Genomic DNA, 26,731 nt, shown 5'->3' with positions numbered 1-26,731 from the left:
TGCCCCCACCCCTCCCAAAAATTAGTAGGATAAAATCATTAAAAGTAAGATGCTTGAAAACATTTTACCCTTGGGATCTATAGATTAATGACACATATTTCTTGGGAGCTTTTTCAGACATTCATAATCTTAAACCACTCCTTAATTGAAACAGATCTGCATTTTAACAAGATTCCAAAGAGATCCATATGTGTGTACAAGTTTGAAAAGCCATGCCTTAAAATGTACTGTACACTCAAAAATATTTGTCTTCTCCTTTCAGTGAATTTAGCATTTATCTTCAAAGGAGGAATAACATTTTCCCAACTTTTCTCATTCGCTTTTTTCCTATTGTGGATAATTTATGTTTATTCAACTATTGATTTCTGAGAAATTGCCAGTGGCCTGCATGGAAACCTCTCTGAGGCTGTCCTCAGTAAAGAAAAGGGCACCTGTACAGACTGGTTATCTCACATCTGGCAATAATTAAAATCGAGGGAGAAGAAAAATAAAACGAGACAGTAGGTATAAGAAGTAGACAAAACTGACTGAAGCAAATTGCAGCATGTGCTAAGTAGAGAGAAAGTCAGAATCGGAAAGTGAGAGTTAAAAGTGAAAATCTGGGCTGAAAGGACTGCATCTATTGTGAGACCAGGTCCCAGTGCTTTGCAGACCCAGGAGGATGGAGTTCACTTAATTAGTGTCACAGCATGAGGGACCTAAGCCAATAAGATAATCCATTAGTGGAGTCTTTAGAACCATGCTGGGGAGTGGGCATGAGCTAAAGAGAAAACTGCACACCACATCATGGGGGCATAGGAGTGGATGGGAGGTGGTTGATACTGTGTAATTCTTCTTTTAAAAACTCTTGTCCTAACGAGGTAGTTCTAGTTTTCATAAAATGTATGTGATGATTCCTTTCTTCTTCTTCTTTTTTTTAAATCAGGAATTCTTCTTGTAATCCCTTCCATTTCCAAATTGTTCTGAATGTTGACAATTACAGTTCCTTAAGCTTCTTAAATTTTCCTTCCAGGTGAATATACTGTAATGACAGCTCATTTCCACTTGAAAAGAAAAATTGGGTATTTTGTGATTCAGACCTATCTGCCTTGCATCATGACTGTCATTCTCTCCCAAGTGTCATTCTGGCTGAACAGAGAATCGGTGCCAGCGAGAACGGTGTTTGGTGAGTGAGCGCATGCAGAATAGCACATTTTGTTTCAAAGTTTCTCTCTCTCTTGATGCTTGTCACCTCCATACTTCGTGCAGGAAAGGCTGGTTCTAGGTTTTGGATAATAAAAGAGAATCACAAAATGGTCAACTACAATCAGTGCCACACGTTAAGAGCATAGACTACACAAATGCTCTAGAACTATATTTAGTTGTGGTTTTTTTGTTTGTTCTTTTTATTATTTTCTGTTTAATCACACTACACTTAACACCCATCTCTATGTTAACAGAGAAGGAATGTTTTCGGGTTTTGTTTGCTTGTTTGTTGATTTTAATTCAGGGGAGTAGAATATTAGTTTTAAAGTTTTTTTTTTTCTACTTTCCCTTTTAATGAAGAAAGGTAATATCAGTTCTACCAGGTAGAGAACAAGGAAAATGTTGAGCTAGACTTTCTTTACTTCCATTGGGGCATTTAATTTCCTTAATTAAACACAGATAATGGACTTTTTAAAATTTAAACTGGAGAATATCATGTTTTTAGGCTTTCTATAGTTATTTTGGTTTTATTTTGAAATGAGGAAATGTAAGAGATGTAGAAAGAAATCTATTTAAATAGTATACTTTATATCACCACCACTCCTCTCATTTGCAACATTAGTCTACTCTGTAACTGAGCCTGGCTTCTGTCTCTTTGGGTTAAGATTACAAGTGCACATCACCAATCCCACTTAAATTCAAGTCCTTAAAACAATGCAGGAGAATTTGATGACATTTTTCTAACATAGAAAAGGCTGAGCACATTTCATAACAGATTATCGTTGTGCCTTTGTATGAGTGACACCCTCATTCATTTATGAAAGTGTTGTTGAGAACGTACTTTCTGTAGTGGACCAGGAACTGGAACACACACACACACACACACACACACACACACACACACACACACACACACATAAACAATATAGCTCCTACATTCAGGTGGTTTTGTTAATAGATGGAAGCAGAACAGCTAGAGAATAATCACACTATGGTGTGAAGGCTTTATTGCATAGCCACATCTACATTGGTATAGAAACCCAGGAGTTTATTCTCTTAAATTGAAGTCTATGAATATAATGGTGGTTTAATATTTGAGATATGACTTAAAATAAGTAGGATTATCTAGAGCAGGTATGTCTTTGGTTGAGCAAAACCACAGACAAGGATAATGGAATGTTCAATACCTTTGAGGAATGAAGGGGCATACGCAGGGTGTTTGCTGATAACTGTTTCAAGATGTACAGTGGAGATACACATAGAGATACTGTTCAAGACCCCCGTGAGGAGATTTCAGTTCACCTTAATAGAATTAAACTTCAGTTACAGAAAAGGCAATCTAGTGCATCGTTCTGGTGTCAAGATGTTGGTTAAAATCCTCATAAAAATGTTACCTTTTAATATATGGCATTTATTTTATTTTGATAACTACTTTGTTGAGCATTATTGACACATGTAAAACTATATACTATCTATCTATCTATCTATCTATCTATCTATCTATCTATCTATCTATCTTCCAATGAATATCGCTATTAGAGTATGTACATAGAACTATCATGGCTATTCTCTCTTAGCTTTTATCTTAACTCCTTTCTCATTGTTATGTGTGTTGGGGACATATAATGTAAGTTCCATTCTCTTGACAGAATTCATTTGTATTATAAAATATTGTTAGTTATAGATATAAGAATAGGCTCGACTACCATTATGTGTTACACGACTAGGAATTGGTCTTTCCCTGGAATGTGGTTGATATAGTACTTTTTGTCTTACTGACTTATTCTCTGACTCTGTGTCTGTCTCTGTCTGTCTCTCTGACCATCTCTGTTTCTGTCTCTCTCCTTTCCTTCCTTCCCTTTCTCTCCCCTCTACTGCCCTCCCTATCTCCTCCCTTCCTTCTCTTCTTTCTGATTTTTTTAAAATTGTTTTTAAATTCATCCTTTACTTACTTACTTTTTGTGATCTTTCTTTCTTTCTTTCTTTCTTTCTTTCTTTCTTTCTTTCTTTCTTTCTTTCTTTTTTGACAGATACAGGCTTGGGAGAAAGGGAGGAGGTAGTGAGGATACGTGGAATTGGATGGGTAGGAAGGTGAGGTAAGAAAGACCTGGGAAGAGTTAGGAGAGCATAAAGGCTGTGATCAAAATATATTGTATGAAAAAATTAAATCTTAAAGAAAGAAAAGATAAGTGAAAAGAAAACAGGGAAACAATTTTTATTTTTCAATGTATATGTATATGTGTAGAAAGCTTTTGGGGATAAAATTTAAATCAAGATTTATTCACAGAATCAATTGTGGTTTAAAATTATTCACATGTTTATTTAATGTCAGCCAACTTTTCTTTGTAATAATACTATATGCTATTACTAATTCTATGTTATTACAAACCATTTGCATGGTTTATGCAAATTGATTTATAAGTTGCTTATTTCCCAAACACAGACTTTGTTCAGTATTTTTTCAAAGTATGTGAAAAATTATGTTATATGTAGTCTAGCAGTGCTCTGATAGTGTCATGCGCTAGTGAACTACGGAATTCAAAAATAGCAGACTTTTTCCTTACTCTTTTGGTGTAATGTGTGTGTGTGTATGCATATCTATAATATATATATATATATATATATATATATATATATATATATGAAATCATGACACCAATCATTTCTCACTACACTTATGCTTAGTTTTGAGCATGTCTCACTCATCATTTGGAAAGTAGGTGCACATTGTTACTGACATAGTGCTTGTAAAACATGTTCTACAGGATCATGATGAATACATACCAAATAAATGGGATGAATTAACATAATTTACAACAATGAAAAGTTCCTCGACTCACTGCAGATTTACACATAATCAGAGCAAGAATATATTCTCTTCTAAGCATCAGTAGACATTCTGAGTGCAAAAGAGTGAAACAAACCACATTATCTATTCATGAATAAAATGATAAAAAAAGACATTTATTTATAAAGTGAGGGTGTGTTAAAAATATTTAAGAGAATGTTTCAGAAATGGAAACAACATGAGCAAAGAAATGGGCAAAGATTCAGAAACTGGTAGGAAATACTCAAAATGGATAATGATAAAATGCACACTGGGAAGATAAAGAAATGTTAAAGGAAACTCTATCCTACCAAAAGTTATGAACTTTTGTCAAGTATACATGAATATTATACAGGAGATGTGAAATTTGGGTTTACAAATCACTTTTCAATATGTATGAAGTGAATGGAATCATTCCAAGTACCTTCTTCCAAGTATACCAATGACATGGTAATTAATAAATAGCAACAAAATTGGAAATATGTGGGAATGAAACAAATACTCAAAGGACCAGCTATCCGAACAGTAAGTCACTTAAGAAATAAGACAGTGCACGGATAAGAGAGCATGCAAAGACAGCACAGTGAGGCTTAATTATCCTTACAGAAGTCAGGAAAGGTAATGCTCAGAAGAAAATTCATAGTACTTAATATCTATATTAACAAAGAAAAAGACTCAAATAACTAAATTATATGCATCTCCATGTAAGATCAGAAAGGAAAAGCTGAACAAAATGCCTCTAGAATGAAGTAAATAAGAATACAGAAGAAATAAAAAAATAAATAAATAAAATAAAAGCATTAACAAGTCACCAGAATCAAAAGCTCATTCCTTTTAAATATCTGTCCAACTGGCAAACCAGCAGACAAAGGGAAAAAAATACCAGGAACCTAAAATCAATTTAGACTTTCCTCTCAACTTTACAGAATGTAAACAGAGCATAAGAAAACATGACACGGTCCATCAACAAGTTACATAATGTGGATAGCATGGATGTCCAGGGAAGGAAAAAAACTGAGAAAACAATTTCAGAACATTAAAAATAAGGAAAGAAGCTCGGAAGTAACTGGACACTTCAAGCAGAGAAAATTTCCATTCCAAATGGACCCAATGGTGAATTTAGTCAAGCATTTATAGCTTTACCATCAACCATTTTCATGACAGAACAAATCCAACACTGAATTTCAATACCAGCTACTTCTCAAAATTGAGATGTGGAGATTTTTTCTCAGATATGCATTTCCCAATTTTAAAATCACTGAAGTAAAATTAAAAAAAAAGATGTTGCCAGAAATAATGGAAATAGTCATGTAATGACTTTAAAAGTTAGTCTGTGTAACTTTCAAAGAAAGAATAATGAAGAATATTGGAAATCACAATACAGTAATGAAAATGAGAACTCAGAGATATAAGTGATACACTGTAGAGATTTTATATAAATGTGTGATAAGTTGTCTAAAATACATTGTACTTTATTTGTACAGTAGAGATTATAAGGAAAATGATAATTTACTAATATCTATACAAGGTTTTCATAGCATAAAACATGAACTTGTTTTATAAGAAGCTTGTACAAAAATGCCCATTTAAATAGAGATGTAATGAATATATCAATACATATTTAACTCCAAATCAGCAAAAGATGTTAGTGTTAAAGCTGCCAATATAATAATATACTGTGTAAAGTGACTATAAAAGCATACAAATGTTTAAAATGGTGCTAAATGTGAATTATAAAATTAAAAAGCAATAGTAAAGGAGCACACACACACACATATGTATATATGTATGTACTGCACTGAATTTTAAAACTCTGTACTGTTTACCTCACCCTTCTTTCATGGGTTACTGTTAGCCTGCATGGTGTAACTTGTCTGAATGATGAGCAACAGTTAACACAAACCACATTCCTAGAGTTTAGACCCTCTCTAAATATTTTAAATTTGGGCATGTTTATTCAATCTCTTCTTTAAAAAAAACATTTTAAACAAAATAAATTAAGATAAAACAAAGCAGTCTCCTGGGAATTGGACAAGACAAACCAACAAAAAGAAAAGAGGTCAAGAGAAGGCACTAGAATCAGAGATCCACTCATTCAAACAGTCAGGAGTCCTATAAAAAAAATCCTACACTGAAATCAATAATATATATGCAGAAGACCTGGTGTAGACACATGTAGGTCCTACACTAATTAGTTCAGTCTGTGTGAGTTCATATGAGCTTTGCTCAGATTATTTGGATGACCTTGTTCTCTTGGTTTCTTCCACTCCTTGTCTCCTACACCCCTTCCATCTCTACTTCTGTGAATTTTCCTCTGCTCTGAAGGGAGGGATTTGATAGAGACATAATATTTATAGCTGTGTGTTCCAAGAACTCTCTCTTGTGTGTCTTGCTGTGGATCTTTTTATTTGTTAATATCTGCTGCACGAAGCTCCTTTGATGATGGCTGAATGAAGCACTGATCTAGGAGCATAGTAGAATATCATTTGGAGCTATGTTTACTGTTGTTGTTGTTGTTGTTGTTGTTTTTTTCTAACCAATAGTACTTGGTTTTATCCTAGGTCTGTGGTCTATCTGGTTTCTGGTTCTTAGTCACCCAAGCAGTGATGAGTACGGGCTCCATCTTGTGGAGAGGGCTTTAAGTCCAATCATACATTGGTTGGTTATTTCCACAAGATCTGTTCCACCATGCTCATCAAGCATACTTTGAAGGCAGGGCACATTGTAAATCCAAGTTATTGAGGGTGGGTAGGTGCCGAGATTAGAATTCCTTCTAATAGATCATGTGCTATATTATTTTTGGTTGATAACACATGATAGTATTTGTTGGTATGCTTTGTCAAAGCTAAAACACATAGTTGGCAAAATTTGTAAAGTGATGAGGAATGCTTAATTTTTAGATACAGAGTATCTTGCTTAAGCTTTTCTCTGTTGTTTAGCTGAGTGACTCCTGGCAGGGTTCGTATCTCCTGTGTACCTTAGTTTATTGCATCCATAAAACTGTACACGTAATAATTTTGTCTTTATAGATGAGCCTAGGAGAATAACATCACACAACACCCTCATATGCATGCCTTTACAGAAGACTGACCATGCTTAGAGCACAGGATAAATGCTGTGTAGTTATCTACAATGCTTATTATCTGGTTTCTGACACAGCTTTCTTCTTTATGTCAAGACATGTATAAAGGGTGGCCAGCCCATTTGAAATAAAGTAACAGTACTCACCTTCATGAGACAAAGTCTTCGAGGAATCATAAACTCTGGAGATCTGGCAACAACAAATCTGGGCGAGAATTTAAGTTCTTTGACATCTGATCACCGGGGGATGGGTTTTGTGAAGAGCATGTCTGAATACTTGGCAGTCTTTATTTGTGTGCATTAGAGCTGTGTGAATTCAAGTTTAGCGTGGTAGGACAATTCAAGTCAATTCAAGTAGCAAAATTCACTTCAATGCAAGTAGTGCAATTCAATTCAAGGGGGAAAATTTAATTCAACTCAATTGCTGGCCCCTTCATTTACTTCATTCTTACCAGCCGTGGGCCAGTTTAACATCCCTAAGAAGCATGATTTTAGAAATGGATGGCATCTAAAAACACCACCATTGAATCTTATTTTTTTAGCTATAGTCCCTGTGTTCAGAATGGATGCAATCCTCCTAGATAACAGTTGGTCCCTCAAATCACGAGTCTCTGTATGCTTTCCAATAGCTTGAATGTGGAAGAAGTCTCAGAAAGAAAGGATCGTCGGAGCCTGCTTTAGAGGAAGAAACCAACATACATCCTAATGATTTAGTCTTAGATCTTATTTACATATTACTGAGCTTTGTCTTGCCCTGGTTTTAGCTTGAATAAGAACAGAGAAAAAGCTAAAAGCTGACCGAGCTGCAATCTCACAGTTTCACTCCCCTCAGCTGCAAAGCAGAAAACATCTGCTACCAATGTTCCTGTGTGGCCAACCCTCTTATCTACCCACTAGAATGTGTCTCCCTCACCTGCGTAAGAATACCATTGACATAATACTCCATCTCTGATATCATCAGTGCATTCAGTATTTAGTCATCACTAATAAAAGATAAGCCATGCAAAGCTAAAAATATCTTCTTTACTATGGGATTTGTGTGTTGAAAATATACCCATTTGCATGTAATCTGTGAAGTCATCCAGGGTCCAGGCTTCTTTACTGACTGTTTGAGTCATAGTCACACAGACACATGCGCAGAACACTGGTAGAAGTACAATACCTCTCTATTATAACTAGTAAGAAGACACTAAGTGTGCTGAAAGCTTTTTATAATGACATTATTGCAGTTTACTAAACACATCACAAGGAGTTGAAACAAGGAAGCACACACACACACATACACACACACATACACACGCATATATATTTCTTCGTACATACATATACATAGGTGTGTATTTCAATCACTTAATGATAGAGCAAAAAAGTACTCCTGAGAACTGATTGCATTGTGGACAGAATATTATACCAGTAATCAAGAGAGCACATGTCACTATTGCTAGGTAGAAAAATCCATTTAATTTCTGTATATGCTAGGCTTATTCTATTGAAAATGGAAACCCATGCTCTCTGCATTAGGGAAATGCTAGAAGGGGGCATGAAGTAACAAATGCAAGACCAACATATATTTTTTATATCAGTATATCTGCAAATTCTGTAAAGGATTCTGGGCTATGAGGCTGCTGACGGGCGGTAGTAAAGGCAATGTAAATTCATAGGTATTGATTACTCGTGTGTATGCTAATATGCTTATTTATTTATTTATTCACTTTACATCCCAATCACATCCCCTTGTCCCTCTCCTCCCCGTGCTACCTATCAATGCCACTTCCCCACTTCTCCCCTCTTCTAAGGAGAAGGGGAACCCCCCAACCCCCATCAATCTGCCCTGGTGCATCAAGTTGCATCAGGACTAAGCACATCCTCTCCCACTGAGGCCAGACAAGGAAGCTCAGCTAGGAGAATGGCATCCAAACACAAGAAACAGAGCACGAGTCAGAGACAGCCCCACTCTGCTCCCATTGTTAGAGAACCCAAATGAAGACCAAGCTAAATATCTGCTATATGTGTGTAAGGGGACTGGGCCAGTCCATGCATGCTCTTTGGTTGTTGATGTGGTCTTGTGTGCTAATATTTTTATCAAGGGGAAAAGAAGATTTTTCCTAAATGTAGAGGAACTCATATTTTTTTTTCATGAATCACTCTTGACTGAATCAAGGTGAAGAGTACATTTCCACTGTAAACTTACCGTTTTATTTACCACAGACTCAAAAGCTGTAGTTTTCACCTTACCCGGCTTGTTTTCCTGGCTAGTACCCATGGACATATTAATTAGAAGTCTGTGGGTGAGAGCAGGCAATGATCGGAAAGAGCACTGTAGAAGTTCAAAGCAATCAGCAAGGAAAACAAGAGAGCAAGATAGAGAGAAAAAGAGATGAGAGAGAGAGAGAGAGAGAGAGAGAGAGAGAGAGAGAGAGAGAGAGAGAGAGAGAAGCTGGGAATGAGACAGTTACATGAGTAAAGATTTCAGTCTGTGCAGCTAAAGAGTTGGAGCAATCTTATCAGGAAAATGATAATTACCACTGAAATTCACAAGAAGATGCAGCGAGAGGAAGCAGAATGTGTGGATGATGCAGGGTATGAAAATAATGAACAGGGAGACTGTACATGGCAGAGATGATTTCAGAGTTTATTCCCAATCTCGGTTTTCCAAGAGGCACCGGCTGTGAGTGCTAACAGGAGGCATACCTGGCATCTCAGAATTGACTTTGGCACAAGGCAGCACATGCTAATCAGATGCAAGCTGCCAGCCCACCAGCCGCCTTTCTCCCTGCTGCTGCCACAGTTTCATCCCAGCCGTCCCACTGCCAATTAGGAAAGTGAGTGAAGCAAAATACAGTAATAAGCCATGGCAAGGAAAATCAGAGAGTCTTTCCCGTTCTAGTTCAGGCTGGGATGATTTGTTGGGAATATAGTTGGCCTGCCTAAGTTTTCTCAATATTAATGAATTATTATCATCTTTCAGTGAGGGTATAAGAAGGTAATTAAAGCAATGCTACTCTTTACTTGGTCCACTTCGCACTAATGTTGGGATTTTTGAGGAGACCTTGTAAATTTTAACAAAATGTAGTCATAATTGTTTAAGACATTTAAGCTACTCTCATTTGTAGCTCAGAAACAGCCCTAAAAACAGCACTATATAACACCCTATACAGTATTGCTGAATTGAGTATACTAAAATTACTAGCTGTTCAATTATGAAACAATTTCTTGGTTAAAATTGCTTTCATATTTGCAGACAAAAACACTGACCCATGGATCTATTATGAGGCCCTATTTCTTCTGTAAACTCTCCATAACACCTTTTCTATTATCCAATATCAAGTCAACACAGAAACAGCAATGTGTGTGTGTGTGTGTGTGTGTGTGTGTGTGTGTGTGTGTGTGTGTGAGAGAGAGAGAGAGAGAGAGAGAGAGAGAGAGGAGAGATCCCTTTGGGAATTGTGTTACAATTCAGTATGTTAGAACTTTAGTCCAACACTAAGAGCTATATTCTCATCATCATTGTTTGCTGTCAGCAGACGAATTTGGAGGAGTGTTGCCTGCTTTGAACTGTAGTTGAAGTTTCACTATTAGTGGACCAGAACTTAATAGTAAAATAAAGTTTAACGTTCTTATCTGTCCTGTCTAAATGTTATAGTTTACATTTTGAAGCAAAATTATCCTGATGAAACCATCTCTGATCATATACCTACTCACAGTTGTGTCGTGATAGCACTTAGAAACTCAGTATAAATTGAGAATAATTTGATTTTTGTATTAACTATGTTCTCAAAGCATTTGTACAATATATTCTGTCTTGGGAGTCATCTATGAAATATTTATAATATTATAGAATATATGAGGACGAATGCAGGTATCTAATACTTTTTTCATTGTAATTTTGTTTGTTTTGTTTGTTCAGGCTTTCTTGTGCAGGTAAGTCATGAAGGAGGTCATCTCTTGCTTAAGGCTCCTAAATGATCATATCTTACTGATGTCTCCTTAACTTGACTTAGGTTTTTGAAGTATATCTTTTGTTTCCAGTTCTTACCCTTGGAAATTATAATGTAGAGAATGGTAGCTGCTCCAGTTTGATTCTTCCCCTACTTTATAGATGTATGAGTGTGCATTTTTAGGTTTTATTCTGAAAATTATAAAAGCTACTAGTTATGTTCAATGTCAATTCAAAGAAATAGTTTCTAATTGGATGATTTTTGTGATGAAAATTTTTCTAATACATTATTTATCACAAATAACAAAATATTTTCCCAGCAAAATCACCTTAGGGAGCTACAAAAAGTCTCCCAAATGATTAACATTTCAACGTTCAACCTGCATTTTGCAGCAATGCAATTTACAAGAATGGAGGGAAACTGGATTTGATAACAGTGGGGAGTTTGTACAGAGAAAGGCTTTCTTTGGTCTGCTGTTCTTTATTGCCTTATTGTCATAGTGCCAACCATATTACTTTATCTTAAACTCAACAAATCACAATATTAGTGTGAAATATAGCAGTAGTTACACCAGGTTTGACTGTATCAGATAAAGGAAAACAGCTGTCTTGGGCGTCTGCTCTTAACTATTTCTGCATCCAGCTTTACCTGAATGAAGACCGTTCTGAACAACCCTCATTTCAGAAATCCTGAGATTGGCTGTGAGCCATGTTAAAAATTTGGAAATTATACTTTTGATAAGGTACACTAGAAGTTGACAGGTTATGTTTGCAAGAGTTTTGTCTTAAGTGATGATGGCAATGCAGGATCCAAATCATTATCAAATTATGGCTAATTAGGGAGCTGAATCATGTCCTTTGAGACATCTGAGGACAGAGTAGTTCCGTCATGAATATCAAGGGTTTAATTAATCCAGAATTACAGATCTATTTGAAAAGTTTCTCAGATTTGTGTAAACAATGAAAGAACCGAGAAGAAACTGCCTCCCTGACCCAGTATTCTTTCTAATGACCCAACTCTTACACCAAGTGAAGAATGAGTAGCTGAAAAAATAAACGATTGAATCTTTTTGGAATCCATTTATATACTTCAATATTCTTTGGTTTTTCTCAGTCTACCACTAGATGGGACTCTTACATCCTTGCTTTGCATTCTCAGCATCCTTATCCACCATTTATCCAGGGGGCCTAAGGACCATAGTAAACAATCAAAAAGACGCTACAGAAATCTGCATTAAACTAACTCTATATGGTTTATTTGTGTTTTCCATTAAAAGACTATACGATGCATATTTTAATCACCATTGTAGAGGGAATGTCAGTGAGGTACAGTTTGGAAGAAGGAAGATGGAAGGAGAGCTGTATAGTTGTCCAGAAAGTGTAAATGCCAGACTTATATGCTTGTACTACTAAGGCCAATGACCCAAGAAGACATCAGTTCCATTTTCAGGTGGAAAGGTTTGCTGTGGAGTGCTGTGTTGTGCAAAAGCCATCATCTTACATAACTTAAAATGATGTTTATATTTTGATGCAATGAAGCCTCTGTGTCACTCTCCAGAAGCAGTTAGAAGATTTGATAAATCCCAGTCAGTTTTAAAACACAGCTTTTTCCTAAGCATAACCATTTCCCAAGCAATTACAACTGTCCCAACGATTCTATGTTCTTAACATAATAGAGACCTTACAGGCTTCACCATTAAAATGCACTGCTAGAAATGATATTAATCTCTAACTTATTGAAAGAAATCAGCTTTTTAAATTTGTGGCAAAGAATTGCAGAGTTTCAAGTCAGGCTCTCTGAATTTTTGTCTTACATTTACAACTTGATAATGCTGTGATTTTCAGTAAGATACTGAACCTCACTTTATTTCAGTTTCCTTGCTTATATATTATAGGAGCTGCATCAGTTAGTGCACTGAAGATAACCTTAGAGGTGTGTTGATGTCACATTAGCAAATGAAAACTAGAACAAATATGCTTCATTTTTGATTCCTTTGACCAACACTTTTGAATTTTCCCTTGTACCTTCACCTGTCTGTGGTTATTGAACTATACATAAACTATCATCCCTCTGTCTCTGTCTCTTCCTGTATTTTTACCCCTGCCTCCTTCCCTCTCCTTCTTTCCCCTTTCTCCTCTCTCTTTCCCTCTTTCCTCTCTCTCTCTCTCTCTCTCTCTCTCTCTCTCTATATATATATATATATATATATATATATATATATATATATATATATATATATTTCTCTCTCTGTGTGTGTGTTTGTCTGAGTAACACCATGAATTCTGGGACAAAAAAAATTAGATATGTTACAGATTTCTACATCTCTATGTACAAAGTAGGTGCCTCTGCATTAAATTTTGTATTTATTCATTTATTCAATCTAAAGAAGTTATGCTTGCCAGGAGCTGTGATGGGCTTTTCCCGAGTAATGGAAAGCAAACCTGTCCTCAGAGAATTGGTGCTCTGTTTGAGGTGAGGGGCAGGTAAAGATACCCAGCACATTTGGTCAACTTTGCTGTGTTAATATGGAAAATACTCTCTGATGACAGAAAATACTCTCACCGCAGAACTCTAGTACCACCCCATCCTTGATCAGGTGTCTTGAGGCTCTGCCAGTGTTTGGGTTCTACAACCACCATGGATCTGAATGTGTATGAATGCACTTTCAGTTTCAAATATACTTTATTTCATTTCACTCTGACTTGAAAATCTTTTGATATCTTAAATTGAAGAGTGACTACATGCTTTGATTTTATATTGACTTACATAATATATCAGTATGTGCTCGTTAGTACTTTGAATCTTACTATAATTTTGTTAAAGGTTGCATTAAAGCATTAAAATAATTTTATGGTCCACAGATTCTCACAAAGTATAGTCAAGACTTGGGGCTTGGAGTGAGAATGAAGCAAGTTTAATGATTAAACCAGAAGCACAATTATCAAACAATTGGATTTCTTTTTTGGATAATTATTTGAAAACAGCAGAGGAGAGGTTATGATATATCAACCTTCTAATGGGTTATGATTCATAGACATCCAGTTCTACATGTTTTCACAAGGTGTTTCTTAAAAGTAAGATATCGGGACACAGTGGCATACTTGAATATCTGAGTTTCTTACTTAAATTTTCAGGCCATGACGGGGTATTTGTGAATTTTGTTCATCATCATAACTTACATTTCCTACTCTTTAATTCTCAAAGGTTGCCTATATAATACCAGTGTATTAAGTACTTAGCCAGCTTTTCGGATTTTAAATCAGCACAAATACCCAGAACAAAATGAAATCTCCCAGGAATGAATGATAGGCATCTGACTAATAATAGGGGTCTTATTTTTAAAATCACGTGTTAATGTTATAAGGCTGAACACTTCATATTTCAGTGCTGACATGTGCAGAGTTTGAAATCTGTCTCTCCTATTCTTAAAACAAACCAAACCCGAACAACATGAAGACTAAGGTGTCTCATTGCATTCACAGTGAACTACGATGACAGCCAAAGTGTCATCACAAATTGTGAAGAGGCAGGCAAACTCAGAGTGACACAGCCAAGAGCTCTTACCTGGAAGAGAAGCTGTGGGAGCCATATGCTGGTTGGAACATTGTCACAGGAATTTTGATGAATTGCTTGGGCAATCTGTATTACTGTGAGAATGAGACACTTATCAAACTATAGTGCTCCTGGAGCACCACACATTCATGCATGAACTAGAGACTGTTACTAGATATTCAAGAAAATATCTGAGAATTATATGCAGGGTCAGTGGAACTAATCATTCTGAGCTTTTCCCAGACCCCCATTCAGATCAAACCCTTCAGAAAAAAATAGGCTCAGTTGGCTAGAACTTCTCGCTGGTGATATAAATGAAGCTTTCATTATTTAGCCCATCTAGCTTTTCTGACTTAAACCAAAAAGAGTGCTAATTCTTAGTCTGTCCATCAGGTATTCATAGAAATGTGTTATGAATGTTGTAGCAAGTTGAGCAGCTAGGACAATGGAAAAACATTGTGAGTCTTGTAACCTTGAACATAGGTTCACTAGCAGAGAGTTACAGTCAACATCTAAAACCCTCCTCTAAGCTGCTAATCACATGATGTCTGGACTCCAAAAACCTATAAGAGAACCAAATAGAACACTCTGGAATTCATGGCAGGTGGCACTCACAACTACAGCACGCATTATTAACACAACTCAGCAAGCATTAAACTAAACAATGGACATAAATCCTGCACTACAAGTCCACCTCAGTTCCCAGTCCCAACTCATTACAGTTTTCAGTAATAATAATAACAATAAAATTGTACTATATGACAGAAAGTAAAATAAAAATAGAAACAAAAGTGGCGAAGCCAACACTAAACCATGATTTAGTTGTTGAAAATGCTGGATGGGAAATGTAAACTGTTTGGTACAGCCATTAATATTTAATGAATCTGCTGGTAAGCATAAAGGACAAGAAAGAGCTGAGTAATGCAGGCAGAGGGATGTAACTAAGGAATAATCAAAAGGAAATTGAGATTTTGTTGTGTGCATGCCTGAATTCCCCAGAACAGAGCGAAAATTTAAAAGGTAGCAATAGGAACCATTGAAATTAAAACGCAGCATGGAAACAGAGGTTCAAGGAACAAGCTCAGCAGTAAGCTGACTGAAGAAAAGAAAGATGGATGAGTTTCCAGGTATATATCATTGCAAAGTTAAGACAGTGTAATTCAAACAGAAAAATAAAACGAAATGCAGGTTGGAGAACTTCTGCAACTTCAACATATCTTAAATATTCATAGTTGGAACATAAGAAAAGAAGGAACTAGGAATATAAAACAAATATTTGAGATAATGATGGCTAAAAACTTAGGAATATTAATTATAGACCCAGCCACAGAAAACATTCAGAAATCCTCGAGAGCAGAAATAAGTACAAATGAATGACGACCATTCAGAAAGCAGAGTATGATGATGTACATCTGAGAGCCGAGGTTCTACCTGATGGATATCTAGTTGGCTCACAGCAAATTTGAACCAGCTCGGCCTATAAAGTGAGTTCTGCACCAGCCAAAGCTACATAGAACATGTACCTTAAAAAAAAAAAAAAAAAAAAAAAAAAAAAAAAAAAAAAAAAGAAATAAATAAAAAAAAAAAAAAAAAAAAAAAAACCTACCTAAATATTCAAAGTACAGTAGACTAAAGGCATTTATAAAATCTTGGGTGTGGTTGAAGAAGGGAAATGAAAACAGAAATTAAAATAATCACTGCAGGTATCGGAATCTAAACTAATCTTTATATTGGGCTTTAATATCATGGACTTGCTTGAAATCCTCACTTTCTGTCTTTGTTCCTGTAACCTTTGTGCAATTTCTCCCTGAAAGCCTGGATCCTGTGTCCTTCAGTCTTGTACATGTTATCTACTAATCGAGTTGTTCTTTTTTTTTCTGATACCATGTTACTCCTTACCACCTGATTCTCCACATTAGATTTGCCCAACCTTCTTGTATACACAGACTGATGTACTATGGGTTGTCTCAAGCATCTTGCCCAACTGTACATAGGAAACATTTGTGTTCTTACATTTTAATCTCTTGGAGAGTTCTGATTTTGTTTCACAGTATCCAGAATGTGGGGATTACTCCAGGAATGAAGTGATAAGTTTCTTGATATTATGCTAATAAATACATGCTTTTCCATTCTAGATCACTAGGGAGCAGTTTAAATAAATATTTATATATTAAATATCTGTGTTGTAAGTTTCTACATTCCAGTAGGAACTCACTTTCATTTTCATTTTTTGAGAGAAGACAGATGGGGCATAATCCATACTGTTTACGGGGGAATAGGCTTGTGCAAATGAGTGCAAACAGAGCAGGGGAGGCAATGACAGAAGGATGTACAGCACAGGTCACAGATGATCTCCAGGAAAAGAATGCCAGGGATGTATGCATAGTATGTCTACTACAGAGACCAAGAGCCTTTGCTCTTTATTAATGTGTGTGCTCACATGTACCTCCAAAAGTAGAATTCAGGAGTTATTAATAATAATTCATTACATGCAGGAATATGGGTAATCAAAGTATAAAGGAGGGGAATGTGCATGAGAAGAAAGAGTACTGTTTGAGCAAAAGCCATGTACATTTACCTAAACTGACATTTATGCCTCTATCCTTGAATCTAAAATCTGAAATTGGTGTCATTTAGATTGCAGACACAGTCAGTGAAAAGAGACCTTTAAGAAGCATAGTATTTGAGTCTGGAAATGGGTTTTGGATGTAATAAGTCTGTGGCACACTCATATAATCCCCCCCCCCAATATCATGTTATCCCTGTGGCCATATTGTGGCTGCAAAAGCTGTAAATAGAACCTTCTAGGCCATAATTGTTTCTGTGCTCTCACAAAGTCTGAATTAGGAAAATATGATACAACTAGGTTTTACAATAACAACAAACATGTAAATTGTCCCTAAGATAGAGAAGAATCAATGTTTTATTGGACAGGTTTAGAGGAGCTGTAAATTATAGTTCTAACCTTTCTCAGTGTGATAGTAATGTGTTCTAAACATTGTTATGTAGAGTTACCATTGTAACTTTCTCAGTGATAGTAATATATCCAAAACATTAGTGTACTTGGGTAAGAGTTGAGTATTGTTTTGTTCACTGTGATCATTAAAGACAGACACAAAACATTTTTATCAGATTTTTGTTTCTGCCGTTTCTAGCAGTAGCCAGCAGGTGGTATCAAACAATTTTACATTTCTTCTATTGCAGCTTTTGCTTCTGATTATTGTGACTTCTTTTTCCTTATTTGTACTACACATGCTCACCCTCTTTCCTCTTCCCTTTTCCTCTCTTTTTCCTCTCTGTCTCTTTGTCTATACACTCTCTCCCTTTCTGTCTCTTTTTACCTCTTTCTCTGTCTCTCTGTCTCTGTCTCTGTCTCTCTGTCTCTGTCTCTGTCTGTCTGTCTCTCTCTCTCTCTCTCTCTCTCTCTCTCTCTCTCTCACACACACACACACACACACACACACACACACCACAAATGGTTTTATATTACCTTAGTTATTTAATTTCTTGAATTTACCTAGAGGCTCTTATTCTTTCTTCATACACAGCTTCACACTCTGTTAATTCATTTGGTCTCAAAACCAACACTAGAAGAAAGCACAATTTAAAATCCTTACTTAAAAAAACTAAACTGATTAAAACAAAAGAAGAAGCAGTGAAGAAGATCTCTCACAGGTTACAACTCAGACATCTGGCCGTGGTGACCCATCCTTGAGTGCTGTTGAAACCACTCTCTTGGATTTGATTTTCTTCATTCAACACTTATTTCATCCCAGCCCTTAGGGTTGCCTTGGTTAGAGATTTATTAAAACACAGTAATTAGAACACCAATTGAACTTTGCAAGTTTCTGGAACTATTTATATTATTACATAAAAGGAAACCAGGCTATATGAGAGGTAGAGGGTAGGTGTGATCTTTGCCTTCAGCTTAACTCACTTATCACAGAGATGCCAAGATTTTAAATGATGTTGTTGTTCTTCCTATGGGGTTGCAACCCTCTTCAACTCCTTCAGTCCTTTCTCTAATTCCTTTATTGAGGACCCCTTGCTCAGTCCAATGGTTGGCTGCGAGCATCCGCCTCTGTAAGGCTCTGGCAGGGCCTCTCAGGAGACAGCCATATCAGGCTCCTTTCATCATGCACTTCTTGTCATCCACAAAATAAATGATGAAGTACTTTAAGGTATTTGCCTTCGTGTTTTACTAAGAAACATCTAGTTCTCCCAGAGAGAGAACTAAGATGCACACTGCAGAGGTCACACCAAGGTGAGAAGGAGGAACGCTGAAGTGACTTTATGGCAGCACTCATTTACAGAGGGCATGATGAGCTGGCAAGATGACATTGTCGGAAGACACTGCAAAGTTTTTGAGCTTTCCAGATAAGTGCACCACTTCTTAATGTTCAGCTCTTTCTGTTTACATTGTAATGAGGACCATCTGGGTTGAACCATTAGACAGAAAAGCTGGCATATGAAAAATCTTATCCTTCTTGTGGAAGGGAAAACAGGAGAGATCAGGGGAGGGGGCGGGGCGGCAGGAGGAAGGCACTTTGCAGATGAAGTGAACACTGTCGTTGTCAAATCCAAAATAACCTTCTGAAAGCAAATGAAAGGTGCATAGGGGAAATGTTTGAATATGGTAAAAAGCTAATGTCTGTACCGAAGATTCATATTGAATCGGCTGTCACCGAGTATTCACTTCAGTGAATGGACCTGACACTAGATTTAGCTATGAGTACAAGCTTTGAAAGAAAATTGAGCTTATGATCCTCGGTCATTTGTACTTGATGATACTTAATTCAAAAAAGAAATTAATGAAAATATGATTACATCACTTTACCCCTCTTTTTTCTCCCTCTTAACCCCTCCCATGTCATCTCCTTCCAAATCATCTCACACATCCCAAACTTCCTTCTCAATTTAATAGCCTCTTTTCCCTTAAATTATCTTAGTTACGTGTGTGTGTGTGTGTGTGTGTGTGTGTGTGTGTGTGTGCACTGAATAATTAAACATTTCTGAATTTGTATGGGGTGACTTATGGGCATGTGATTTTAGGGTTGACCATTCTTCTTTAGATAACCAAGTATGGTTCATCTTTGGGAAAGTCCAGTTTTCCTTCTCTTAGCAGTCTTTAGTTCCCTGTAGTTCTTTGTCTAAAGGTAAGTACGCATCTTAGAATTCTAAAACAATAACATTACCATTCTCAAGGTCTTGTTTGGGAAGCCATACTGTTGAGATACTGTAGGTAAAGAACTTCATTGTTATTTCTAGGATAAACAGTCTCACTGCTGAATTTCTGTTTCTCTGGCTCTTACATTCTCTATGCCCTCTAATCTGTAATGTGACCTAAGCCTTAGGTGTAGGGGTTTTTGTTGGTGTGTGCACCAAGGCTGGGTTTCCAATGATCGATTAGTCTCAGCATTATGACCTATTGTGGCTTTCTGTAATAGTCTCCATTTGCTTCAAAGGGGAGCTTCTTTGTCATGTGGTGAAAGAAACACTTACCTGTGGGTTTAAGCATAAGTTCTAGAATGAATGTCACTGGTGCATCCTTAGGGACAGCTTCCCATGCCGGTCATTGTTACAGGTCCTTGATGTCTTAAGAGGTAGAATTGTTGATGGCCTCCTCCCTTAGCAGCTCTCATAGTATTTTCTGGGACTATGGAAGACAGACTGCAGGAAAGGGGCTTTTAGATGAGATCCAGGTCAAAGCTCTGTGTCCTGTTTTGATGGATGTGGTTGATGGATGTGGTTTCTTCAGTAACAGAAGCTTACCTTTAGTTCGTGACAGTCAAAGAAACAGCATTATTTTAGAAGTGGACTACACTGATCTATAGTTTGAAGGACGATTTCTCACGACTGGTACTAAGGATTTTGTTAGTCTATTGCTTTTGTGTAAAGAATGAGTAGCTTATGTCGCATAAGTATCTATATGTGTTTATGTACATGCATATGTACATATATGCAGTTGTCTTATTTTTAGATGAATGTAAAATATGATTTTTGAGACTTAATCTAACAGCTGTAGAGTGATTTGTAGCTCTTCCTTTCTTCTGTTTGACTTACTTCCCCACTTCCCAGGTAAAGGCAGCCCTCTAGTTTTTTCCTTTTCTCCTTTCTTACCACATTTACTGTATTTCCCTCTCTAGTACAACCCCTCAAATGTCTTTACAACTAAGTGAGTTTTGCAGTAAAATAAATCTAACATTACTAAATATTAATATATCCAATAGTTCTGAGTATTTATACTTAATTATGAATGAAAGATAAGATCAAATGCCCATTTTGAAATTAATTCACATATTCTAGTCAATAACAAGAAAAAATCAAGAAGCAAACAAACAAAATATAAAGTAGATCACTGCAAGAAAGTTATGAAATTAATAAATTTCTTATTGAATTATAAAAATAAATAAATATAAAATAAATATATATATAATGTTATCCTCTTATAATTTGTCCTTGTAAAGTTTAATAGTTTACTTAATTAATTTATATTACTTTTGTAACTACCTATTTATTTTTACTTGTTTGAATGTTTTGACTACACTGTACATATGAGCACCACCTGTATATCTGGTGCACATGGAGGCTAGAATATTGTGTGGAATACTTTGAAAATGGAGTTATTAATGCCTATGAGGTGCTATGTTGAACTGAACTCTAGTCCTCTGTATGAACAACCAATATTTTTATCCACTGAGCTGTCTCTACAGTCCCTCTCTTTAAAAAAAAAAACATAAAAGAGAACTCTATCTCTATATATCATATATTTATCTGCCATCTATAGATGTGTGTGTGTGTGTGTGTGTGTGTTTGGTGTGGTATGTTTGTTTGTGTATTTTTCTTACATGAACATTAGCCACATGTGCTAACACAAAGCCATGGAGTATCTACTAAAACTTTAGTATCAGGCATGAGAATCTTCCCCTGGAATCATCAGTCAGATTAGCCCCCATGACTTCCAGAATAATATACACTACTGTAGTTGCTTAGTTCCCTACCATAGGTTGAAAGTAAGTGACTATTGCCGAGGAAACCACGTACCCCAGTCACAGAACTCAGAAACTTTGACCTGAAACTACCCTGGGAGCCTCCTTCCTGCCTTGTAACTTCCATAGTCGGAAAAAGTACTAGGTCAGTTGCCACGGAAGGGAAGTTATCGTCAGTCCTATGCTGGTAAAACAACAAGGAGCTATAACAATGGCCAGATATCCCGAAGAGTAAAGCAACTAGATGGTAAGTGACTTAAGGCTTGCTCAGCAGGATGGAAAGTCATGAGTGATACAGAACTTAGCGATCTAGGGCTGGAGAGGGCACAGATCTCAGAGGAGAATCCTTTACTACCATGCTTCTAGACCAGTATAATTGTTAGCTTCATTGTAGACCCACAGATAATTTTTTTTAATCCCGTATCAAAGAAGCTTCTCTTTGAAGTAAATGAAGACTGCTATAGAAAACCACAATAGATCATAAAGTAGAGATCATGGGAAATGCAGCTTTAACATATCTCCTATCCCTAAGGCTTGGAGAACAACTCTGAAGAGGGGGAAGATCATAAAAGCCAGAGACTCAAGAAATGTACTGTGAAATCATGTCTTCTAGAAATGACAAGCAAGTTGTACCCATGATTCTTCAACTATATGGCTCCCTAAACTGGACTTGGACTGTAACAATATCATTAATATGCTGAAGTGGAAGGAAGGAAGGAAGGAATCTTAAGTAATTTCACTCATATAAAAAAAAAAGCTATGGGCAACTAAGAAATCATTAGAGAGGAAACATTGGTTTCTCCCATGCATGAGCTCCTAGTTGCTCATCCAATTCAGACTCATATCTTAACTCATATATAAACAATCCACACTCTACTCAGTTTAGAAGCATATATGTCTAGAAGCATATTCGTGCTTCTAATCCAGTAGTAATCCAGTAGTGTTGTTGCTTGTATGTACATGATTTATACATGTTTATATATGTGTTTGTGTGTGTGTGTGTGTGTGTGTGTGTGTGTGTAACAATAAGAATCGAAGGAAACATCAATTTATGATGGAGTGAAGTGTAAGACCTGAGAGAAATTTGAGGGAGGGGATGTGGATAAGGGAGAAGAGAAAGGAAATGAAGCTATCATATATTTAGAATTCTTAATAAAAGAATAAAATTAAATATGTGAAAATTCAAATTAACAATGACTTTCAGCTTACATCTTATTATAAAAATTATATGGTCCATTTGTTTTTAACTAATAGAAGTATTTAAATATATGTGATAATATAAAAAAGTACTGCAATATTAAAATCAGGTACATTTCATTTCTACTTTAAATTGGGATATTATAGTCTTTTCCAAAATAATTTCTATAGTTTGTTCAGTCTAATTTATTTTACTGAGTTCATTAAACTCACAGATATTGAGGCATATCTGTGTTAATATACAAACACAACTTAATATGTTTTCATTACACTTAATTAGCATTACTTCCTTAACAAAACTGTCTCATGGACATAATCACAATCATTTTATAGCTCTATATCCTCATTGCCACAATGTCTTGTTGTCCATACTGTAAATAAATTAGAATTTTTCATTATCTCTGGTTTTGTAAAGGTTGATTTGTAAGTCTTTTCTTTCAAAGAAGTGTTTACAAACTTGTATTCCTGAATTATTTCCTCCATATCCCTTTGTCATATCAGTAATACATATTAAAAGTATTATTATATTATGAAAAATAAGAAGGATTAAAAGTAGCATTTATGTGTAGTGAACCTGACTTTTGGGTAATTGTGTTGTTCAACATATTGCACTGAAATATTTAAAAATTATACTTGCTTTCTACCTGAGAATAAGGAATAATCTTTTACATAACTATTAGAGCCATACTAGAGACCAACAGTAAATACAAGGTTAAGAAATGGGGCCATTTGAGGGCCTATCTTCCAGAAACAGTGATCCACATGGCTTTGTTCTATCCAGAAGTAGAAGTGAAGAATCATAGGATAATTCTTTTTAAAATGTTAGAAGAGGTGACAACTACAAACAATGGAAAATAGCTCTGAAATTATACCTATTCATAAAAACCATTTAAAAGAACTATTGAAATTCATGAAAATTAACATTTACAGAACTTTGGAAATTATCTAGCTGCAGCAATGCAGGATACACTTATTTAAGGAAGAAATAATTGATATTGTTGAGAATAATAAGCTTTAAGGTAATGTGATATGGTATGTAGGTCTCATTGCTCACATCCCAGCTAAATGTGAACCATAAATTTAACAGCCTGTCTTCCTGAAACTAGAGAAAGTAAAACATAATTCAGAGAGAATGAGTGGGATGGAGGGATGGCTGTGTGAATATAATCTTTGTTGTAAGATAACTTGCATTCACATTCCCATGTACAAAGAAGGTTTCTGAAAGCCCAGTGGTTGGAAGTAGAGGCAGAATGGGTTTCCTGGTCATCCTCTTTTGACAACTGGTGAGTTCTAGAATCAATGTGACACCCAATCTCAATAAGGTAAGATGAGGAGAGTTAAATGAAGACACCTAAAGTAACTTCCAGACTCCATAGTATACATTAAGGTATTTGCACGTGCAGTGAATACATGCATACAACACACACACACACACACACACACACACACACACACACACACACACACAACCCTATTCATACACAAAAGAGAATAAGCATTGTATGGATTTCATAGTAGGTCACCAGAAGACCACTCCAGAGGGGTCTTTTATTTCCCCAACTCAAAACTTCCCTGATGTCAAAGTTAGTATCTGGTGGGTGAGGATATCCACTGGAAATAATTCCAGGCAGAGGCTTTACGTTTTAGACTTCCTCAAGGCAACAGAAAATATTTGGACCAAACCATCAATTAATTACAAATATTGCGAAGGAAGGCTTGAGAATGGGTTGTACATATTTTTTAGAGTCTATAAGGTCACATACTGCCAGGGTTAAATGTATACTTAGGAGACATCTGGAAAAAAGAACAGATGTTCTCACTTCTGCTGGACTTTAAGAGTCTACACAAGCGGAACGCTTGTCTTTGAATGTTGCAAAAACAGTGTTTATGTGTATTAAGCTAAACATGGAGATGCATGGGAGAGATTAGATTATTTCTGATTTTAGGCATTCGAGGAAACTTCTGCATTCGTAAGATAATTGTCTGCCAAGCTGATAAACAGACTTCAATGGTCCCAAATAAAGACACGAATACAAACACATAGATGATGTTCAGATAATACACTAAAAAGAAAAAATGTTTGACATGAAAGAGTCACTCAACATAAATTTGTCACTCAACATAAACTCAATAAAATTTGTGAATAATGATAGAGACCAGAAGACACTTGAATCTCATAGTCAACGTTGTTGAAAGAAAGACTGTCAGCCAATAATTCTAAACTTTCAAAACTAAATTTTTCAATTTAACTAAAAGTCCAATATTGTTCTTATCAGAATAGTGACAGCAATAAAGAGTGAACATATCTGAAGTAAATATATGTATGGTATATTTATAGGCAAGTGTCTACTTAACCTAGATAACTATACAAAAAAAAAATGAGTAAATATTGTCATTAGCAAACTTGAGTAAAGTATCATCAACATAAATGAAAAGATGCTAGATAATAACTCAAATGCACAGCAGAAATATAAAACTAACAGTGAATATTGCTCTATGAGCAAATATAAAAATAGTTAAGATATATATTTTTTGCCTTCTTATTTAACTCAGATTTTCAAATGAAATACACAATGTGAGCTGTATATTTATGTTAAACAAGCATAAATATATAATGGCATAATTTGCTATGGAATTACAGCATGACAAAATGTATATGCTATTGATATTTAGTTGGCATTAATGTGAATTATATTACTATTATAAATTTTAGTGCCCAAGATAACAGCTAAAAAAAAGTTCAAAATAAAATGCTAAAATGTTCTGTTTCTTTTAACAAAATGGGCATCCATATACTTTATAAATATGGAGCTTTTCATATTTGAAGTCTCAATGTCTAAGATGAAGTAGGTCCATTTGTTAAGCTTCTAGTGAGGGACTAATGGCATATGATATCAGAATGGTTAAGAGCACCTCCTGAAAAAAAATCAATAGTGATACAGAAAGCTGGGGCTATTCAAGGACATACCTCGGACGCTGTCTCTTCTGTGTCTTGTGCTCACTCTCCTCTCTCCTCCTTTCTCTGTTTCTGTTTGCCTATTTCCTTTGTCTTTTGCGGGCTTGGTCTCAGTCAAACGTTCACACGCATTCTCTTAATGCATTTTGTGAGCAGTCTCTGTATGGTCCAGTCATTGCCAGACTGACCCTGTCTCCAAAAGGTTTCAACCCTTCAACCATATTGCAGATTCCAGAACCTAAAATTTGGGATACGCTAAAATAATAATATCCAAACTATAGCATAAATCTAAGCAAAAGGAAATTAATAGGGTAAGCAGTGTTTTAGGCAAGATGTCTTTTCATTTCTGTGTCGGTATCGTGGGCATATGCATACAGAGAGTTATGCATTTGTATGTGTCTATTCATTAGTTTACTTGGGCAAGCATACTAAAGGAAAACATCCATGAATGTGTTGCTTCAAAATATACTGTGTGTATTTTTTTTTGAAGTGTTATTCACTCTTCCTAAAGATACTTACTTACTTACTTACTTAATTAATTAATTAATTAATTAATTAATTTGTGTGTACATGTGCACAAATAGCATGCATGTGGAGAGTGAAGACAACTTGTAGGATTTCATTCTCTTCATCAAACATGAATCCCAGCATTCACGAGCACAGAACAAAGTCAGGTTGGATGGCAGGTACCTTTATGGACTGAGCCATTTTGCAGGTTTTATGAATGCAGTTTTCATTATAACTGAACAGCTGCTGAGGTCAGTTTATTTTCCAAATGTCTGTCTGTTTCCACTGTGGCCACCATACGTTATGCGTTGACTCATTACTGAGAGGAATAATTATTACTTACTACTCATGATTTTATTGCACACGAGGGGGAAATGCCTCTTTATTTTAATGAAATGTGAAATGTAACATAACCTCCAACTTTTCAAATAATCAAAATGTGAGACAATTCCTTTTGTTGGGATGAAACACGCTGACTAAAATAACTTGGGGAGGGATG

The 26,731-nt window shown here is 35.9% G+C and overlaps 1 protein-coding gene across 2 annotated transcripts in view; it reads left to right on the top strand.

Annotated features, from left to right (window-relative positions):
• Window positions 1-26,731, top strand: part of Gabra2 (gamma-aminobutyric acid type A receptor alpha2 subunit) — a 125,512-nt gene that overhangs the window by 83,355 nt on the left and 15,426 nt on the right. For both annotated transcript variants that reach the window (XM_021210613.2, XM_029545403.1), the window contains exon 8: window positions 1,013-1,165. In XM_021210613.2, the coding sequence (XP_021066272.1) occupies window positions 1,013-1,165 (153 nt within the window). The remainder of the gene's footprint in view (window positions 1-1,012; window positions 1,166-26,731) is intronic.

Source organism: Mus pahari, chromosome 13, assembly GCF_900095145.1.
Source record: "Mus pahari chromosome 13, PAHARI_EIJ_v1.1, whole genome shotgun sequence".
NCBI classification, from domain to species: Eukaryota; Metazoa; Chordata; class Mammalia; order Rodentia; family Muridae; genus Mus; species Mus pahari.
This window is presented reverse-complemented; position numbering and strand designations above follow the sequence as displayed.